The sequence below is a fragment of the Cantharellus anzutake genome, assembly GCF_015039405.1.
Source record: "Cantharellus anzutake strain C23 chromosome Unknown EI90scaffold_97, whole genome shotgun sequence".
Lineage (NCBI taxonomy): Eukaryota > Fungi > Basidiomycota > Agaricomycetes > Cantharellales > Hydnaceae > Cantharellus > Cantharellus anzutake.
In genome coordinates, this window is record NW_024067047.1 from 283463 (window position 1) to 302182 (window position 18720).

Sequence of the window (18720 nt, forward strand, 5' to 3'; positions counted from 1 at the left end):
ACAGCGCGTAAGAGAGATAATAGGATATAGGAAAATCAACAGAAGGATGGGTCCAGGTGTCCACAGTGTGGTTCATGTGCTTTTTAACACCAGAGCAAGCTCACCCCATCAGTGGGTTCGAAGCAAACAAGATACGAGCGTAGGTACTAATGCCAGAAACGAATGGTTTGTCAAGCTAAAACCAAAGCATCAATGATAACATTGACTAGAGCCCGACTGACAAATATCCCATGTGAAGAGGCACCCAATCTCCGACGCGACCGGCCCCCGACAAGACAGTCCAAACGCTAGATTAACAAGGGCAGGCAAAAAAAAATCAAGGGAGGAAATGGTGGCCGATCTCGACACCACAGGGAAATACTTAAACTGGCGAAGACCGCAGAGTGTCCAATATCTTTCATGCCAGGTGGATGGCGGAACAGCTTGCACGCCGTGGGAATCTTAGAAAACGGAGGCTCCCGCGAAACGACAGATGGATTTGGTGAGATTCATTGTCCTCGCTGCACTGTGTCGCTTTCGTGGAATGTCCAGCATCCTTCTGTTCCTCGGGAGTCTCAGCAAAATGATTCTACGAGGCCTCAGACAAAGAAAGAACAGCCTTCTTGTTTTACTCCCAAGTGCATCCTTTGCCAGCGGGTTTAACTGCACTGTGCAGGTCAAAGGCCGAGATCTTGTTTGGACAACACAAGTCTTCCCTACTTGGTGTACACTCGAAAACCTTCGGGAACAGGGTGACCAAGGTCCACTCGGCTGCAAGACCTCTTCGGTATTCCTGAGAGTCAGAAGGCCTTTTCCTCTTCTCTTGATTCCCCAATGGCCCATTGCTCGCCGACGTATTAGCCCACAATTTTTGCCTCGCCTCTACTGATCTCTTAAATATTTAATTGTGCGTTGATTCCTTGTTGACTGCTCACTGTGCCGTCCCCAGCCAGACACCCAGGCTGGTCCTTTTCTTTAGAGGCAACCTGCGAAGCCATAAGCCGCGAATCGCTTTCGAGCAGACTAAAATGGCTCTTGAAGGAATATCCCTAGACTAACGTATGGCCTGTTACTTTTAAACTCTCCTGGACCGACAGTTTGAGTTTTGGGGCATTTTTCGTTGTCGTTTGAAGATACTCCTGCTCAATTGAATCACCTCCCCGGACCATCCTTGTATTCGCAACACCTATCGAGGCTGTTCTTCCATTACCAGCTGCATCTCGCACCGTAGATCCTCGGCATTCCTGTGCAGGTGAATAGACCTCTTCCTCCTGATACATTGCGCGGGTCAGCTAAATTTGCACTAAAATCGTAAGTCGTATCAATGGTCGAGCAGTGACATTGGCGAATGTTCTGCGTGTCTCGTATATCTACTGGCAAATAGTCTTCGGGAGATGGCTCGACCCCGGGGCTCTGGGATTGCGCTCATGGTTTCCATACGCAACTTGTACGTCAGATTTGAGTGTCGGCCTGGAGCAGGAACACGAACTGCAGTGAACTGTTGCTGCAGCCATGTAATCCAGCTGTGACCAGAGTTCGGCATAACAACGACCGAGGTAGCAAATGGCGCCCCTTCCCCGGCTACAAAATTCCTTGTTGCATGCTTACGGTCCTCCAGTACCTTCATGCTACGTAGCCATCTGTGTTGTGGTCGCGTGGAAGCAGCAATGGCGCCAGTTGTAAGATTGATTCTCTGGTCTTTGCGCGTTCCGAGGGAATGGAGTCGCGGTTAGCAGCGACGCAATCGAAACCTGCGGGGAATGGAGTAAGGGTACGCACCTATCGGCCACGTAACCCGAGATCTGGAGAAAGGGCTTTGAATTTCGGTTCGGCGTTACAGTCTGTGCCCTAATCCCCAATGAAGAATACACCCATCTGGACTTCCATTCCCCGTTACTGTGTATACCGTATCCAATCTGTCAACTCTCATTTGCTCGCGTGTATCGCTATGAGGGGTCGAAATTGACACTGGGATGGCTTGCTGTGTTCGGGATAAAATTATTGGAACGGTAATGTCAGGACACTGGATAGCGCACACCCAGCGCAAGGTGCATGCATGTTTTGTCGGTTCAAGTATTGCTCTGTGGCGGACTGAACAACGGTGGCATAGCTGGAGTCCTGTGATTAACTACGGCATGGCTTTTCGAGCGCAAAATGGTACAGAGCGCAAATGACGTGATGCGGAGCGATCCTGATCAGCAGGATCTTTTGTCGCAGATGTGCACGAGATCCTGTTGAGTAGGATCAATATCTGGGACCCAACACCGCCATCACGATACCAAGATATAGATCGGACATACCACTCAAAGATCCTTGTTGTGGAGTAACTGCGGAACTTCGATTGGCCTGACGCAGCCAGACGTCTTGGTGAGACTTATGCAACTGACGTAACGACTTAGTGTTACCATATTGAGTCTAGCGCACTAGAATCTACTTTTCGTAGTGACCACAATGACCACGACCACTAGTGGGGCCCGTCCAATGTAATCCAGGTGAACGGAGCGCGTGCATACCTGCTCGTTGCTGTTTTCCCAGTAGGGTTAGTCCTCGTGTGGTTCGCAAGTTGTTTGTTCCATCCCACCGAACTTGCCAAGGCACAACTCGCAGTGGTCCGGAGGAGGTGGATACCATTTGCGGGGTTTGCACTGAGACATAACCAAAGTACCGGTTTGGAATCCATCCTGCGCACGACGTGTTGAATGAGTGACAAAAACACTCAGGACCCCATTTGGTCCGTCATATCCATCACGGACACGCTCAAAATGGTAAACCGAACAATGCTTCCCTTCTGGTCTGGCCTTTTCCTTCGTAAGGCTTCTCAGCTTTATCTCTTGCGTTGGTCACCACGGAGATGCCAAAAGCATCTACCTTACCGTCCGCTACCGCAGGCGTCCCAGGTTATTGCCCAATCGCCAACGCTGCATCCCCATATATAACAATTTTGTCATTCCAATACTGCTCAGCAGCCAGCATGAATGGCGAGTAAGCCGTTTTGGGAACGAGCACATCTGATTCATCCTGGGACTGAAACTTCTGCTAAATGCGGTTGTGACACACATGACCTTAACCTTTTCAAGTCATGACTGCCAACAAGCAATTCCACTAGTTGCCTTCGTTGTGGGGGGAACAAAGACACTTGATTGGTCGGACTTCATTCCAAATCAAGCTACACTCCCCAAGCTGTGGTCCTACGGCCAATTTAGGATATGCGTTGGGGAGGTGCGTGATTGCTTGACCGCTTCCTTATTACCCCCAGCTCCTTGTGGGAAACCCCTCCACGCATTCCCGCTAAGGGTGTTGATTGCGGAGGACCTCGCGTTCATTGGGGACACTTGAATATTAATGCTTACTCAGCATGTTACTGCAACTTGCCAGTGGTCGCGGTGTCGAAGTTTGCGCCCCTCGAACAGGGATCAGCACGAAGAATGTCGAATTGTCGAACTTTACCCGCAGTTCGCCCAAGCGCAGAAGCCCCGTATTCGGACGCACTAGAACCTCCACCCGCTGCCGCACCGCCCGAACTACCCCCACAAGTTTTCGCGGAAATGAAGACATTTCTTTCATTCTGTTCCCCAGCGGGACGCTTCTGCGGAGCACCCTGCTTGGGAGATCACGATGATGGGCGGCTTGCTGTGATACCTCCATGTAGATCATTGTGTATATATATTCCTGGCTACTGAGGCTTTTGTTGCTGGATAGGAGCAAAGTGGCACGAATCATCGTGGCGCAAGAGTGTTCCCTTCTTAGCGAGCAATTACAAGATAGGAATGATGATATCATTCTTCCCACATAATAGACATGGGGAAGCCACGTGGGATCAGAAAAGAGGGGTGCCGAGCCGAGAAGAGGCCGTTCTCATCGTGTCACTCGAATGACCATAGAGGCCGGAATCCCGATGTTAAAGACCTCTCAATAGAAAAGGAAATGTAGCTCATTTGTTTTCTACTCGGAGAAGTTCCCTTCGTCGGTCCAGGGGTTCAAGCTTAAATAGCGATAGTCATTCCCTCGTGCGGCGAAGCAATCTAGCGGCGACGCTGAGGTTGCGAATGTGAGCGGCAAACCCATTCCAACCGGCATCAAAACGATAAACCTTGTGGTGATAGGGGTAAATTCAATTCGAGCAATGTGGACGGCCCCATAGGTCTAGAAACTCATCCATTGAGAAAGGGAAGATTCTCGAGGACAATTGATCTGCACGATGGTTAATCATGATTCATTTACTTCTTAATGTGTCAATACAGCCTTGCGTCTCCCACAAGGCCGCACGATGCACTTGAGCTTGCTGCCGAGCCGCCACTCAAATGGGCCGTTGGATGTTCGGGGAGTGAGAATTTCCGGTTGTCCGACTCAACGTTCCAGATAGGTTGAAAGGTGTCTAGGATAAGGTGCACAAGAGGGGGCTTTGCTTGAGATCGCTGCAGCTGCATGGACGTGGGACTGGCTGCATATGTAAAATGCATTGCGACGCCATCACGAATGATGCACCAGCTGGCCAATCGATCATCAAGGGGACGGGCAGTAATCCCCCGGCGTCCTGTGTATGAATAGATTGGCTTGATCCTGCAGCCCAGGACGATCCGAGTGGTGGCGCACAATAAGTAGTGCAGAAATGATTGTCCATATAGTGCCAACGATAATGATTTGTCCCAGAAGCCAAGAATACCAAAAACGCACTCAACGCGGAGGACGGGCCGCAATCACGACGATATTGACATGCTGCACTGCAATCACAGGAAGATCGCCAGTTGATCCATCGTTCAATGTGGTGCAGGTCGACACGCGCAGGCTGCTGCGCACAATATCCTGAGGCACTGCAAATCACATTCCCTGGAATAATCATGAGCTGATGAGATGATGAAGGACCCTGTGGGCGAGAGGAAGCTGAGGACAGCGCTAATGCATGCGGCTGATTCTCGGTCAATTGTGGCATGACCTGATTACACCTGTGGCTGAGAAATCTCTATGTACAATCCGAGACGTTGATTGGTAATGCACCCAAGGACATGTGTAGAGATACAGCATCTGCATGGAGGCGGGTTATTGCGGTGTTATTCCTCTGGGCCGTCAGATTGACAACGGTGCATTCGGCTTCTGTGTAAAAGCATAACAACGAAATGGTCTGCGTTCGAGTATTGCGTGGCTGTGGCTTGATCATGATGCGCTCACACCCTCACAAAAGAGGTGTCGAGGCCAAAAGATAAATCCCAAATGCAGATACGCTATAGATATTAAGCGTATGCCTCGCATCAGTCAATTGCATAGCATTGATGAGATACGAAGCAATAACACGCACTTCATCCTCGCCGCAGCTGACAATCTATTGCGACAGATAGTCCAGTAAATCCATGTCAAGGATTGAAGGCATCCCAAGTTTTCAAAAAGGGGCAAATGGGATACCACCCCAGGTAAAAGTTTAGGAAAGGATTGGAAGCGAAACGATCTCTCAACTTCCGCTCACAATTTCCGGCGGAGAGATAGGGGATAAGATACGTTACCTTCGTACAGTCGAACGCGACGCCGAAGATTCGCCCCCTGTGACCGCCGACAAGATCGGCGAGCAGTACCCCCGTCCGTCGATCCCAAACCTGTTTCAGTATTTTGGAAAACAGCAGGAGAAATGGATTCCAATTATTAGCCTCCCGATAAACCATCGAGAACCATAGTCCAGAATAAATATACAAGAAACTTACCTTGATAGTAGCATCATAACTTGCACTGACTACCACATCGGCATCCATTGCTACAGCTCGCACGAGATCCTGATGATGTTGGTGCACCTGATGCAAAAACGACTGGCCGTGATGAACGTTCCGTACAACTTCAAGCGGAACACGACCTGTTCCGGAGCACGTAGGGCACGCATCCAATTCATTGTGAGCGCTAGACCCCAACGAACTCCTCATAGGGCCGCTGAAGCGCTCGATGAGCGAATTGTACGCAGCCACTGCCCTCTGTGAATAGATAGAGGAACGCAACTGATGACCATTTATGCCTCCGCTGTATCCATTATTTTCTCCTCCTGGAAAGGCTTGGGCTTGGGAAGTATGCGTATGCGCAGCACCAAGGCCAAAACCGGCGAATGCATGATGTATATCGAGTCCCACAAAGGTGGCCGTCGTTTGATTGCTCCCATTGCCTGGTTCTGAACTCGTGTGAGAAACGCCGGGACCTTCCAATACGAGATGAGAGTGGTGACGGTGGGTGGGGCGATGGGTATGCCGCCAAGGGTCCGTAGACCACCCCTTCTGGGTACTAAGATCATATAAACGTATCTGTCTATCGGAAGACCCGGTGAGGATGTACGGGAGGTCGAAATCCACTGCAGCGAGGCTGCAAGCCCGGTCTGCGTGACTAACTTTTGTAAAATCACGAAGGGTAGGATTGACTCACCCTCGGGCGTGATGGCCTTCAAACACGCGCAACAGCTCGCCTGTCTCCGAGTCCCATAGCCTCAGCGATCGGTCCCCCGAAGCAGAAACAATATACTTGTCAGAAATTGCCACGGAATTTACAGCTGCCCGATGTGACGCAAGAATGTGGGAAGGCTCCAGGGTTCGTAACTCATATGTCCTAATTGTCCTGTCCTTGCTGCAAGATACGATGATCCTCTTATCGCAACGAACGCAAAGCACACTATCTAGATGGGCGTTTTGGCCCTCGAATACTCTAAAAGGCGCAGCAGTCGAAATCGACCATACAATAACGCGTCCATCACTCCCTCCCGAGATGAGATACCCGAACTCGGGAGCGGCACAGACAGAAAGCACACTGCCTACATGCGCATTTTTGAATACTCGAATCGGTCGGGTCTGAAGGGACGCTGGCGTAGCCACATCCCACTGAATGATACTCCGATCCCTGGACGCGGTAAACAGTGTGCTCTCGCCAGTGACAGGATCGTTGCTCAAGCACAGTGCATAGATCGTCGAAGTATGACCTTGTACAGGCTGATGAGAGCCACCAGGACGCGGAAAATTTCTTGAATGAGCCTGGATGGTCGTCCGGCTGAATTCGCCCCTTCGGAGACGTTGACGGAGTATCGTCCGAGTCTTGAAAAGAGTTCTATAGTCGGGTGATTGATGGGAAATGGGCGAGGGTAGCAGAGCTGGTGCTGAATTGCGGGATAGCGGTCCCTTAGATTGAAGCGGAAATACCCCATAAAGGTCTCGTGGAATCCTCTCCGCCTCGTCATCTCCGAAGCCTTCGTCAATGTGACTTCCAGAAACATGGTTAGACTCTTCGCGCCAAAGTGAGACAAAGCGACCGGGTGATTTCCATTTCCACCCCCTAACCTCGCAAAGCAATCTCCACAGGCTTTGGTCCTTGCACAACAAGTTCCATTGTTTGTTTACAAAACTTGCAGTCAGCAAACTTTCAACCGGCAACCAAGACAGCACTTGCAATGCTAGTTCTGGGGGAAGTTCCTGAAAGAATGAGAGATATGAGCCGACGACACTCACTATGAATGCTTTCCAAGCTTACCCCGATAATATCGACTTGGAGGAGGGACAACACTTTGCAATGCAAACTGCTCAATTCACCGATACTTAGGGTTCCCAAAAGATCAGCCAGAAGGGCTAGTTGAATCACGGTTATGGATTGACATGCGAGCGCAAAAAACCTTGCAACTGACCAGTACGCTCCGAAGGACTTAACAGGTTGACATCGATGCGACCTGTCAGGTAATCTCGTGTCCGGGAGCAAGACAGAGAGCCAGAGGGCGATTCTACAGAAAAAACCTGTATTTCATCTTCATTATATCCCTCGTCTACCAGCATCATGATAGCTATCACTAAACCAGCGACGCCTAAGTGGCGTCGAGCAATGGTCGCGTGACCAATTATTTAATTGGCCACAAATTGAAAGAATTTCCCATCCTCTGAGTCCTTAATCCGTTCCGCATCTTTCCATACTGCCTGACTTTGTTCGGCAGAAATTTCACATACTTGGACCATGATCAACTTCAGGCAGCTTGTATCCTGGGTGAGCCTACCTGACGCAGCTAGTCCCTTGGTCGAATGCAAGGAGCTTGAGAATGGTGCGGGAAGGGGACTCTTCGCGACAATGGACGTTCCTGTGCGTGCCGAGATGGGCGGGTCGTGATTTGCTCGATGCTGAATCGACTTCTGCAGCCCAACACGCCCTTGATAGTACTACCTGGGTCCAAGTTGCTCAACAAGTTTACGTTGAGATCGTCGTACCCGACAAGTGCTTTAGATCTGACCTCGATGCAGCTTCTGAGCATGCATCTCTTCCTTCATCGTGAAGGAGAAAATGATTCTTTCTCGCCATTCATTGCGTCTCTTCCCCAATCCTTTGACTCTCACCCCGTAGCCTGGTACGCTCGGGCACAATTGCAAACTGACCCTACTGCATCTATGCTCCCGAAGGAATTGATTTCGAGGATACCTGAAACGGCAAGTGCAAGGATCACTGCCACTCATGCCAGGTACCAACATGATATCGAGCAAGTTAGAATGTATCTAGTGGGGACACAAATTCAGTTGCGTTAACAGTTCCTGATCAGTTACCTGTACAGAAAGGGAATGTCGAATTGGCAAAATCTAGATGCAGTACGCGAAGCGAGGAAGAGGATTTCTTATGGTCATGGCTTTGCGGTTAGTTACAAACATCCTTCTCGTGTTCGGACACTGAGATAGAAACTGACAGTGAATACGCGGTGTATTCATCTCCCAATAACCAGCACCTCCTCACCAGAAGAAGATTTGACGCTCGTGCCATTACTTGACTTAGCAAATCACTCTCCCGATCTTCCACGTGCGTGCCAGTTTGAAGTCAAATACATTTGCGACACCCGGCGCGGCCCCTCCGGCTCTCCCCACGCGCCGCGATCCGTTATCCTCCGTTCGCCGGCGTCTGTAACCGTAAAAGCTGGAGAAGAGATTTTGCTTCAGTACGGGCATCATAGCAATTCGGCCTTGTTTTCTGAGTATGGCTTCACCCTTGAACGACGTTTGGATTCCGATCCGTCAGAGGTAAATCTAGATTATGCGATACGGCTGCTGCTGCAACCGTACGCGTCCATGAAAGACTTGTTGGAGCGATGGGATTATTGGCTGTAAGCGTTTCTGGATATTCTCAATTGCTTCCTTGCAATCTGATACTGTGATAGCGACTGGACAATTCATACATCGCCACCCCCCGCGCACCCATCCTACCGTTTGTTAACCGTTCTTCGCTTACTCGCTCTTCCGAGCTCCGCCATCGCCGCTGCTTCCCAGGATCTTGATAGCTCTCCAGTGCGACCAAAGTTTCCTACTGGTTGGCCCAGTGAAGACCCCTATGATTGTTGGAAAGCAACTGTCCTGGGTTTCGCAGATAACGTGTCTGAAACCAACGAGCAGAAGGCGCGAGACCAACTTTTAATGATCTGCCAGTCCCTGAACGAACAAGCTAAAGGAATCCTAAGAGCTGATCGGCTTGCACTTTCCCTAACCGGCGCTACGCCAACCTGGCTCCTATATGCCGACCACTGCCTTCATGGCTTGTGGAGGGAAGTGGAGAACACCACACGGCTCGTTATGGAGAGCATTGCCAGGGGAGAAGTCTTCTGACGAGCTACCTTGCAATATTGTTCTCCGATGTGTTCCTGTACGTCACTTACGGACAAGGACAACCAGGCTTATGGGATGTACATTCAGTACAAGTGACGGTCCAGCCGAAAAATACAGACGATCAACATCTATCGAGGGAAGTTTTCGCTCATTCACAACCGCATCTTTACACAAGACCTGGATTCCTGCCAAGCACATCTTCAAACTCACACCACGAATTCCCTCAACTCCAAGCTACTCTCCCAGAAGGTGGCAACTGTACCCCAGTATTCGGAACGCTGGCTACACCTTTGGCCTGACCCTTGAACAGCAATTCTGCCTCTTGTTTAGAGCATTTTGCACATTTCAGAGGACTGATTCGAATTGGCTGCTTGTCTGGTAGAGTCATCATTTTGGTACAAGAATTGTGTGTCGTGCACCAGTGTGATGGCTGTGGGTGGGCGGAGGAAAAGGTACACTTGGGATCGTTGCAATCCCGGCGATGGGTCGACATCGCATCGAAGCAGTCGCATATCTGATACCATCGCCCTTCAATAACCTATACCACGTTCCAGTAAAAGACAGTGGGTTAGTGATTGGCGCAATGGAACACGAAACGCAGGGGTATTATACATTATAGCACATGTTCTATCGAGTTGGCTATTGAGCAAAGTGGGGAAATTGAGGTTATTGAAGGGAGTTATTCGCGATGAGGAAAGACCGAAGAATGAAATTTAGGCAGACACGGGAAGAGACGTCGTCTTTAAAGGGAGCGGCGTCATGAGCCTTGCGTCACGCACGGGACCTTCCTCAGCCAACTAGGATTCAACCATCACCTCATGTTTCAGGTGCGGCGAATGGCGTTTGACCCTCCCTAATAAGCAGATCTATAGTCTAACGTAGAAAGGATCAGGTCCCTTAAAAACGTGTTTGTTTCATCTTCAAAGGGACAGAAAATAATATGGTGCAAAGACGCCTGAATGAGTCGGGATGTGAGCCGGTACAAGGAAGAGGAATGCAGAGACACAGATGGGGGACACTCACCCGTCATCCGCCACGTTCGCGTATCGCGCGGACGATTTTGACTTTCTGACTTATCTAGGTTGCCGGAAACCGGTTGGTGTTTCATGTACAGGGGCACACGAATGCACACTCACCATCTCCGCGAATCTTCTTCTGTGACGCTCACTCTTCAGTCTTCGTCTCTTATCGGTGGGTTTTTCAAAACGTTCCGCCAGTCGTTGTTCCTGGCGGACCCTATTATCCCGGAGCGTAGTCATCACGCGGGAGTAAGCTGCTATAAAATTTCCATTGGTGACAGGAAATGAGCGGCCCCAGTACATTCCAGCGTGTGCTCGCTCCTGCTGCAACTTTTGGATCTCAGCCATGCGTCGTCCGGAGTATGCCCGCCACAAGTCCTCCGGTTTCGACACTTTCTGCTCCGATGCATATAATGCATTATTGAGTCTTCCCCATGTTTGCCAGATTGCAGGGTGAGGAGAATTCGTTTGCTCAGGTTGTTGACGGCTTTTCGCGGGAGAAGCTGGGTGAGGCTTCACAATGTTGTCAAAGATATGGTCCAGCACCAATGGTCGTGAGGACGTCGGGTTTCCAGTATGTCTTGTGTCTGAGACATAACGGCGAATGATTGAAACCGCTATTGAAGGTCGCAGGCGTTGCATGTCTGATGGTTCGTGCAATTCCCACGTTCCTTCCAAGTCGCGTGACCGATCGGCTGATCGCTGCGCAATCGCTGTTTCATGATTCATCTTTCGTCTTGATGTCGTCGGAAGTCTTAGCGGAAGAATATGAAGTCTTGTCTTCTATTTACCCAGACGAGCTGGAAAGTGAGGTCCTAGCACTTTCTGTTGCTATTTTGACTCATCACCTGTGCACCCGATAGAGGTTGCAGAGGATGAGTTGAAGATTCGCGTCGAGCCGGCAGAGCAGCCCCCAAGCTCGGAAGACCAGAGCAAGTCCGAGAAGTTATGCTTGTTTACAGCTCAGGAAGGTTCTGATCGTGGCGCCACTCTTACCGCCCGGGTTCATAGTACAGCTCACGCTGTTCGTAAAGTATCCTCCCGAATACCCTGACAAGGTTCCAGGGCTGGCTATCCATTCCTCGAGAGGGTCACTGAGCCGGGACGAGGAAAAAATGTTGCTGAACACCCTTCATGAAATGGTACGGGGATTATGAACATCCCTCAATTTGGATTGAAGTCTCAGCGCATCAAAGGGTGAAGAAAGTCTGGGGATGGCTATGGTCTTCACACTCATCTCGCAGTTACAAGAGTCTCTTGGCAAGTTGATAAGTGAAAGGGAAGAATTACGCAAAATAGAGGCTGCTGAAAAAGCCCGTCGCGAGCTCGAGGTTTGTGGTTACTGCATTCACACAGCACTTGAATTCCTATGTGTACCTGTTTACCAGGCAGAAACTGCTCGCACTAGAGGGACACCAGTAACTTCTTCTACATTTTCTGAGTGGAAGAAACGTTTTGATAAGGAGCTCGCCGCCAAAGTCGCAGCAGAAGACGAAGAACGTATCAAAGCGATACCGCCGAAAGAAAGGGAGGAATACAAGAGAAATAAGCTAAAACCTACAGGTCTAGCACACCCTTGTTGCCGTCGTCCCGCGTCTAAACTCCACATAGGGCGACAGTTGTTCGAGAAAGATCGCAACTTTGGCGCTGACGACGAGGAGGGCGAAGAAGGAGCCGTATCCGTGGACATTAGTCAGTACGAGCGAAACACAGCGCATGACGAAGTCGAGGAAGTCGAGGATCGGATCCATTTTAGTGACAGCGATTAACTACAACAATGATTTGTTGCCCGATGCTTGATGTTGATGAAAGATACATCTGTGTGCGTGTCACTGAGAGTTTTCCCCCAGTTGAGGGGATTTTGGTGGGGAAAGGGTAGTGATTATGAGGGGTGGGCTAGCTTCGTCATTTGAGTCCTCTGGTGGGGGTGAGTCGGACTTGCGGAAACTGAAAGGGGGTTCGGGCAAGAACTCGGCCTGCAATATATGGGATAAGTAAGCACATGGGAACGATGGGAAGAGTTGTTCATACAGTAACTTGTTCGAAAGGATTGGATTGCCAGAATTTATCCTGAATATACGGACGGGCATGACGATAGAAGTCCATTATTGCGGCAACGGTTACTAGTGGGGTCGTTTTATCCTGTTTGACAATCAAGGATGGGTGGTCAACTTACTTGAGACGTCTGTTGTTGACTGTTGTACGGCGAAAACATCATACACTACAGCTGAGCGAGTCTCCAGAACCTCACCCAGGGGCACTGCAGGATCCATCCAATAATGCGCTAATAAGTAGCACGCGCAAGCTATGACATTGTGTGAGTACAAAACGCAGAGAGGGGTCCGATAGCTGGGAGAATGTGGTATGAAATGTCATGTTTCTACTTGGGAACAAGAGTCTGCCTACGTGTCATTTATGATGCTCCAGGAATACGCAAGAAGTTCTTCTGAAGGATGAAGCACTTTGGCTGCTGTCAATAACGCGGTGTGAGGGTGCTCGACCGTCATATCAAAACACAAGGCCTCGAGGAGGAGCTCTTCATATTGCGTGATACGTTTCATCCACTTGGTGACATTCTACAGCAACCTGATGAGAAATCATGAATGAGGCAAATGATGAGAGCCAGACCGGATCTTGCTCATCTGTTGTGGGTGGTAAACCGCTGGCCTTCGCATGGCAGACGATTGCAACATCCCTGAGCTTTCGCCCGGTCTCCTCCGTCTTACACGCGAGGAATATACATGCGCCAGCGGTGTCCTTTTGGGGAAAGGGGACACAAAGACACATCATTTACGAGAAAACGATGGCTGCATTCGGGCCCAAACGCACGTAGATAATGTGGCCATTGATCGAGTATCGCATATAGAAGCGGTGGAAGTATACTGCTGCGGTGGAGATAACTGGGACCGTACTGATAGGGGACAGTGAATGAGAATTGGACAGAAGCGAGCAAAGATTCCCAAGTTCCACTAACAGCTTCAATTGCAAGCTAACACGAGATAAGAATTCGATCCCTTGATTCCTTAAGACGAGCTCATCAGAGACGGATTTGCCATCGAGAGCTACTGAAGGAGTTTTTCCAACATGTTCACCCTTGAATAGCCATTGAGAGGACAAATGAGAAGACTTCATGAGGGTGGTCAAGCCGAGGGGGATTTGCACAAGGACATATCCGTCCGCATTGCCACATCCGGCCATGGAACAGTGTAATTTTATTATCAACCCACTCCACAGTGACCAGCACAACGAACCAAAAATCCCTCAAAAATGCTTGATAACGCTATCAGAGCGGGCCTAGAACCTTCTCAGTCTCCACCATTTGACGTAATTGCTGCCTATCGAAGAAATCTCTTGGATGAGGACACATCCATGCCAATTGCTGCTGTACTTGCATTAACAGAGCTCCTTGCCGTCTCAAAAGGTGGATGCGTGAACGTACCGAGCGCACGCGTCCCGCTAATATCTCCTCTTTCAATCTGAAGCGGAAACGATGTACGAATTGGTAGAAGCATTGAAAGTTGGAGCAGCTATCCTCAAACAAGCAACTCCGAATCCAATCAGTCTAACGGCCGGTTGTGATCTATTCATCCGTTACGTGAGCACAGCGCGCCAGGAAGACTTGGTACGGTCAGTTTACTTCGATCCATTGCCAGCATCTGAAATTGTTGGGTTCTGCTTTACGCTCGCATAGGCGTTCGCCACCCATAAGGAAGCGCTAATTCGGGAAGGGAATTTGTATGCGCGTAACGCAGCCGAATCTTGTCGAGAGAAAATATCGCATCTTGCACTGGGCTTCATACCTGATGACGGCGTGGTACGTATTGCTACCGGACCTTTTACTCACAATGCTGACACAGTTGGAACCCTCAAACTATCAGATTTTAATACATTCATTTTCAAGGGTGGTTCTCCAGGCATTGATAAATGCACATAAGCGGAAGCGCGTATCTGTTTATGTCACCGAAGCGCGCCCAAGAGGTTTGGGGTGAGCCTCATGCATCAACATCTCATTTAGTTCGCTTCTGAAATGAATGATTGGGATAGCATCAAAGCATTTGACGCTTTAACCGCTGCTGGAGTCCCTTCCACCCTCGTGCTCGATTCTGCAGTGGCGTACGTCATGGATAGGGTAGATCTAGTTCTGGTCGGGTCTGAGGCTGTTGTGGAGAGTGGCGGCCTAATAAATGCTGTGGGAAGCTACCAAGTGGCCATCATAGCGAAAGCCGCCAATAAGCCGCTATACGCCCTAGCAGAGAGGTGAGGTGATAAATTTACCCCAAATGATTCCTCTCATTGGAAAACGACCTTCAGCTACAAATTCCTCCGCTCGTTTCCGCTATCACAATACGATCTGCCCATCCACAATTCTTCCGTCTTGCGACTTCCAACACAGAAACCTTCTCACCCTTCCACACTAACGGTGTCACATGGGTCACCTGCAGTTTATGCTCCACCGGCAGCTGAGCGGCCCGCGGCCCCCCACCTCTCTGACCATTCATCACCCGCACCGACGTTGACGATGACACCTGAACAGCTTGCCAATAACCCGGATGTTGACTACACGCGACCCGACCTTATTGCCTTGGTTTTTTCAGATGTGGGCATCCTCACCCCTTCTGGGGTAAGCCAGTACCTGGTAAACATCTTTTCGGATTAAATGATTTCTCGGTTTCCGTGTTCTATTCTGGGCGAATGTCTCGGTTGCTCAAGCTAGCCGTCCAGCTTGAGACAAGGTTATGAAATTCTGGGTGGATTTCACTCTGCTGCTTCCCTGAAGAGCACAGGATTCGCTAAAACCATATTCCTTGCCTAGCTCAGACGAGATCAAAAGTTTGCTGGAGATAAACAATATTCAATGCTCCCTGAATAAAAATCTTCCTTGTATCTTTGCCAGTCCAGATAAGAATCGGTCGGGAACCATCCATAATAACACGGCTTCCTGACTTTGGGATGCGCGACTCACCTCAGAAACGGATTGGCGGCTGTCATGCACGTTGTTTATGCTTTTGGACCCGCCCTTAGTTAGGCATCGCGTAGCGTATTTTGGTTGGCTCGCCGCTACTTCGTTCACGCAACAACTAATTAAGGCCGATTGGAGGGCCGCGCGAGTGATTCCTTATGTCGTCGGTTGGTGGGGATGACGTTGAATTCTATCCTGACCTTGTATTGCGGCTGTATGGCCCAGCCGCCCCTGAATTTCTGCACAGAAGCGCGTGCGACGTGCTTTGTCCATCCACCAGTTGCCCCAGTGGGCTCTTTATGATAAACGTATGGGTCCTTTTGGCGTTCCACCGCCCGGCCCGGGCTCCCATCTCTCCACCCTCTATTAAGCGTATACGTCTCGCAAGACTTCAGCCCGAATGGGAGGACTGAAGCTTTTCGGCTTTCTTTCCGGATGGGGATTGCTTAGTACATACGTCGTACACGATAAGGTGTCTAATTGCGGGAGCCACCAAATCAATCAAAAGACTATCCCTGTACTTTGTCGGATAGCTGAACGTGATATCAAGTCGCTAAATTGACAATTTGCAAGGCATTGCCAGTCCTAAAAACCAACCCCCATTTCGAATGATCCACCCACAACTTTGAGCTTCACTTTACTGTTCTTAGGCATATTAGCAGATGGGCGGGACCTGATTGTCATCACCCTACTTTTCATGGATAATCACATGGCTCATGGCTGAAAGGGTGACAAGGGATGTAGCGATCGATTAGATCGATAATCAGATAGATACCCTAAAATTCCGACAGTCCTTTCCCCACTTCAGGTGCATGTGTAAAGGTAAAGTCGCGTTGTTCATTTCGTCCGGAACCGCCGGTCAGACGCTTTGCAGCCTCAATGTTGCAGCAGATTGTGTGGCATGTTGCGGCGAACTATCAAGCTGTTTTTTTTTTGATGTATTGCAGGTTATGCGTTTCCTGGCTGCAAGGTGATTGCTTCGTACGATCGGCAACATACCCCACAGCACTTAATATCGATCGATGGGAACCGATTTTCAAACGTATGCGTGGCGCATGATGACATTATTTGGGATGTATCTATTCTAGAGTAGTTTCACGCATCCGAGAAGTACACGCCCCTCGGCCAGGTATAGGAGAGCCAAAGCGAGGCGTTCGCGCGAGGGAAATTAACCACTAAAGGACACTCCTGCGCATGTTGCAAATGAAATTGAGCAGCTAGTCAACAGGAACTGACAAAAGCACCCAGGGATACAATTGGAGATAAGCCGCTGGACTCGTGTTGAGAGACAATTGGAATGTGTGCTCATGTGTGACTAAATGTTCGAACATCAGATTGGAAAACTGTGGCAGTAGGCCTGGGACTATTTGGGGGTGTCTCTAATGCAGACGGGTCAGGAGGTTCACGCATGAGTACTAGCTGCCAGTTTAGCGATTAAAACCCCGCTAGAGGGTGAATCCAGAAGAGCTGATGATTCAATTGAGATGACGACCTTATCAAGTAAACGGTGGTTTTGCACATATTCCCGCAGGAGTCCAGCTAGGTGCCGAGGACATCAAGACCACGGGAGATGGGATCATACCGCTGAGAAGGTGTTTATCGAGCAAAATGCATTGAAGCCCACCAGCATGGGAGAAATTTGAATCGGACATTCATGAGCACCAAGCTGATGGAGAAATCCATGGCCCCAGACACAATGCGTGAGACGATTCCAGTGAAATTAACCAACGTGTTATACTATACATTGATCATTGGAGTGAGGTCGAGATCATGAGTGGTGCAGACTCCTGCAAAGGAGAGATTCGCCAGCCATTGGAGATCGAGATCGCAGAGTTCCTCGGATGTCATTCGTGTTCGTGATCTCCTTGACGTCAAACGTACGCTTGATCGTAGAGGTAGGAAACACGTTTTCTTAAATATGATGGCCCAATTCAGTAGACAGGTCGGACACTGCAATTTGTCCCCCCCGGTCCCTGCATGATGGCCTCTCCCATCTGACATTTTGCTAGGCCCGGGACTTTTCCCTCTAAATGTGCTCATTTGGGCGTTTGATCGTATTTCGAGCCTTGAGGAGAACTTGCCACCGGTATACACCACCGCTCGGGAGAAGGGTTCCGATTTGCGTGCATGGCCTCGGTGTGTCTTTCCAGCCCTCAACTGGGCGCCCGTAACCAAGGTTTACGACTGAATTACTATCCACACCGAGCGGGATGAGGACCGCGGAAAAGACGGTTTCCGGCCTTGCGTGATGCAGCTCTGATGATGTGCCTCACATCACTGTTGACGAACTGGGAGACACGGATCAAGTCGGCCATGAATACTTGGTCGCTTCTCAATGAGATGATAGCGAAAACTAAAAATATTGGTAATACCATAAACGTTGCTGCCATGATTTACTGGCGAGCGTCTTTTTTTCTCCATTTCAGCTTATTTTTGGTGGCTGTTGATTCCGAACTTAGTTGATTTTGCTATTCTCAGATCGTAGTGCACCGTTCAAATGCCCGGAGACTTGTCCTTTGATTATTTCCTATTCACTTTTGGGGAAGTCCTCAAGGTATTTTCGGACAGTCGCTGAGATGCGAAACTTTCGAATTTTCGTCCTTCAATACACACGTCTTCGCAGCACGCTGTACGCATGTCGAACGGTGCTGCGGGCCTTCCATCCCGAGCAAATACTGCAGGCAGACCGCTTTTAGCTTTCACTAGCACTGTGCTTCCCTCCTTCAGAGCGCAGGAAAGTTCCAAATTTCCGACAACTGATAAGCTTCTGCCAAACTTGAGGTCTGCTTCCCGCCGCATGATTATCGTAACATCACGCCCGCTGGCCAAAAATTCATTACAGGCACCCACCCTTATCATAGTATAGTCTGAATAATCATTTGCTTTTATTCGAACCTCCATCATGACGATCAAACTTCGTTGCTTTTTGAGCTTACTATGTGACGTAGCGGACTTCGCGCCCGGGCGATTTGGTAGCTTTTCTCCGTCGCCCAATGACAGAATCATCTCATTTGATTGCCCCTTCTCGCCTGGGACTCCCTCCCCATTTGACGGCCTAGGATACGCATATAAGCGGCGCCCTTCAGCCCTCCCTCCGTCACCAACAACCCTCCTTTCACCAAGCTGTTCTACGATAGTACTCTACTAGAACCCTCTGCAGCTAGAACACTCTTCGAGATCTACTCAG

The 18720-nt window shown here is 49.6% G+C and overlaps 11 protein-coding genes across 11 annotated transcripts; 5 read left to right on the forward strand and 6 right to left on the reverse strand.

Annotated features, from left to right (window-relative positions):
• The first annotated feature begins 466 nt into the window (after nucleotides 1–466).
• EI90DRAFT_3083244 (uncharacterized protein) lies at nucleotides 467–1171 on the forward strand. The gene is made up of 2 exons (XM_039062057.1): nucleotides 467–1038; nucleotides 1113–1171. The coding sequence occupies exon 1, from the start codon at nucleotides 473–475 to the stop codon at nucleotides 866–868; it is 396 nt and encodes a 131-aa protein (XP_038909809.1). The 5' UTR covers nucleotides 467–472; the 3' UTR covers nucleotides 869–1038; nucleotides 1113–1171.
• Nucleotides 1172–4311: 3140 nt separating this feature from the next.
• Nucleotides 4312–5031, reverse strand: EI90DRAFT_3083259 (uncharacterized protein). Its single transcript, XM_039062058.1, has one exon. It carries the CDS (start codon nucleotides 4907–4909, stop codon nucleotides 4355–4357), a length of 555 nt encoding a protein of 184 aa, XP_038909810.1. The 5' UTR covers nucleotides 4910–5031; the 3' UTR covers nucleotides 4312–4354.
• Nucleotides 5032–5081: 50 nt separating this feature from the next.
• On the reverse strand, nucleotides 5082–7827 carry EI90DRAFT_2703906 (WD40-repeat-containing domain protein). Its single transcript, XM_039053489.1, has 6 exons — nucleotides 7613–7827; nucleotides 7462–7556; nucleotides 6370–7403; nucleotides 5670–6309; nucleotides 5273–5564; nucleotides 5082–5198 (listed from the first exon to the last, which is right to left on the reverse strand). Exons 1-5 carry the CDS (start codon nucleotides 7758–7760, stop codon nucleotides 5328–5330), a joined length of 2154 nt encoding a protein of 717 aa, XP_038909811.1. The 5' UTR covers nucleotides 7761–7827; the 3' UTR covers nucleotides 5082–5198; nucleotides 5273–5327.
• Nucleotides 7828–7932: 105 nt separating this feature from the next.
• On the forward strand, nucleotides 7933–9554 carry EI90DRAFT_3133111 (uncharacterized protein; the record flags this gene model as incomplete). The annotated part of the gene is made up of 5 exons (XM_039064549.1): nucleotides 7933–8055; nucleotides 8112–8450; nucleotides 8507–8597; nucleotides 8650–9058; nucleotides 9113–9554. The coding sequence occupies 5 exons, from the start codon at nucleotides 7933–7935 to the stop codon at nucleotides 9552–9554; spliced, it is 1404 nt and encodes a 467-aa protein (XP_038909812.1).
• A 310-nt stretch (nucleotides 9555–9864) lies between these two features.
• Nucleotides 9865–10092, reverse strand: EI90DRAFT_2854487 (uncharacterized protein; the record flags this gene model as incomplete). The annotated part of the gene is made up of 1 exon (XM_039053761.1): nucleotides 9865–10092. A coding segment is annotated over one exon (228 nt), but the record flags the coding sequence as incomplete, so codon positions are not given.
• A 488-nt stretch (nucleotides 10093–10580) lies between these two features.
• EI90DRAFT_3133112 (uncharacterized protein) lies at nucleotides 10581–11215 on the reverse strand (the record flags this gene model as incomplete). Its single annotated transcript, XM_039064550.1, has 2 exons — nucleotides 10581–10631; nucleotides 10691–11215. 2 exons carry the CDS (start codon nucleotides 11213–11215, stop codon nucleotides 10581–10583), a joined length of 576 nt encoding a protein of 191 aa, XP_038909814.1.
• Nucleotides 11216–11313: 98 nt separating this feature from the next.
• EI90DRAFT_3147284 (RWD-domain-containing protein) lies at nucleotides 11314–12342 on the forward strand (the record flags this gene model as incomplete). Its single annotated transcript, XM_039065515.1, has 6 exons — nucleotides 11314–11380; nucleotides 11437–11544; nucleotides 11585–11715; nucleotides 11770–11904; nucleotides 11962–12136; nucleotides 12185–12342. The coding sequence occupies 6 exons, from the start codon at nucleotides 11314–11316 to the stop codon at nucleotides 12340–12342; spliced, it is 774 nt and encodes a 257-aa protein (XP_038909815.1).
• Nucleotides 12343–12840: 498 nt separating this feature from the next.
• Nucleotides 12841–13684, reverse strand: EI90DRAFT_2854412 (cyclin-like protein; the record flags this gene model as incomplete). Its single annotated transcript, XM_039053760.1, has 5 exons — nucleotides 12841–12922; nucleotides 12980–13149; nucleotides 13202–13330; nucleotides 13403–13484; nucleotides 13548–13684. Coding segments are annotated over 5 exons (600 nt in total), but the record flags the coding sequence as incomplete, so codon positions are not given.
• Nucleotides 13685–13840: 156 nt separating this feature from the next.
• EI90DRAFT_2941713 (uncharacterized protein) lies at nucleotides 13841–15230 on the forward strand (the record flags this gene model as incomplete). The annotated part of the gene is made up of 6 exons (XM_039055270.1): nucleotides 13841–13994; nucleotides 14056–14195; nucleotides 14265–14387; nucleotides 14452–14558; nucleotides 14618–14830; nucleotides 14885–15230. The coding sequence occupies 6 exons, from the start codon at nucleotides 13841–13843 to the stop codon at nucleotides 15228–15230; spliced, it is 1083 nt and encodes a 360-aa protein (XP_038909817.1).
• A 1108-nt stretch (nucleotides 15231–16338) lies between these two features.
• Nucleotides 16339–16846, forward strand: EI90DRAFT_3083274 (uncharacterized protein). The gene is made up of 2 exons (XM_039062059.1): nucleotides 16339–16503; nucleotides 16622–16846. The coding sequence occupies exons 1-2, from the start codon at nucleotides 16346–16348 to the stop codon at nucleotides 16710–16712; spliced, it is 249 nt and encodes an 82-aa protein (XP_038909818.1). The 5' UTR covers nucleotides 16339–16345; the 3' UTR covers nucleotides 16713–16846.
• Nucleotides 16847–18053: 1207 nt separating this feature from the next.
• On the reverse strand, nucleotides 18054–18661 carry EI90DRAFT_3020990 (uncharacterized protein; the record flags this gene model as incomplete). The annotated part of the gene is made up of 1 exon (XM_039057595.1): nucleotides 18054–18661. A coding segment is annotated over one exon (608 nt), but the record flags the coding sequence as incomplete, so codon positions are not given.
• Nucleotides 18662–18720: the final 59 nt, after the last annotated feature.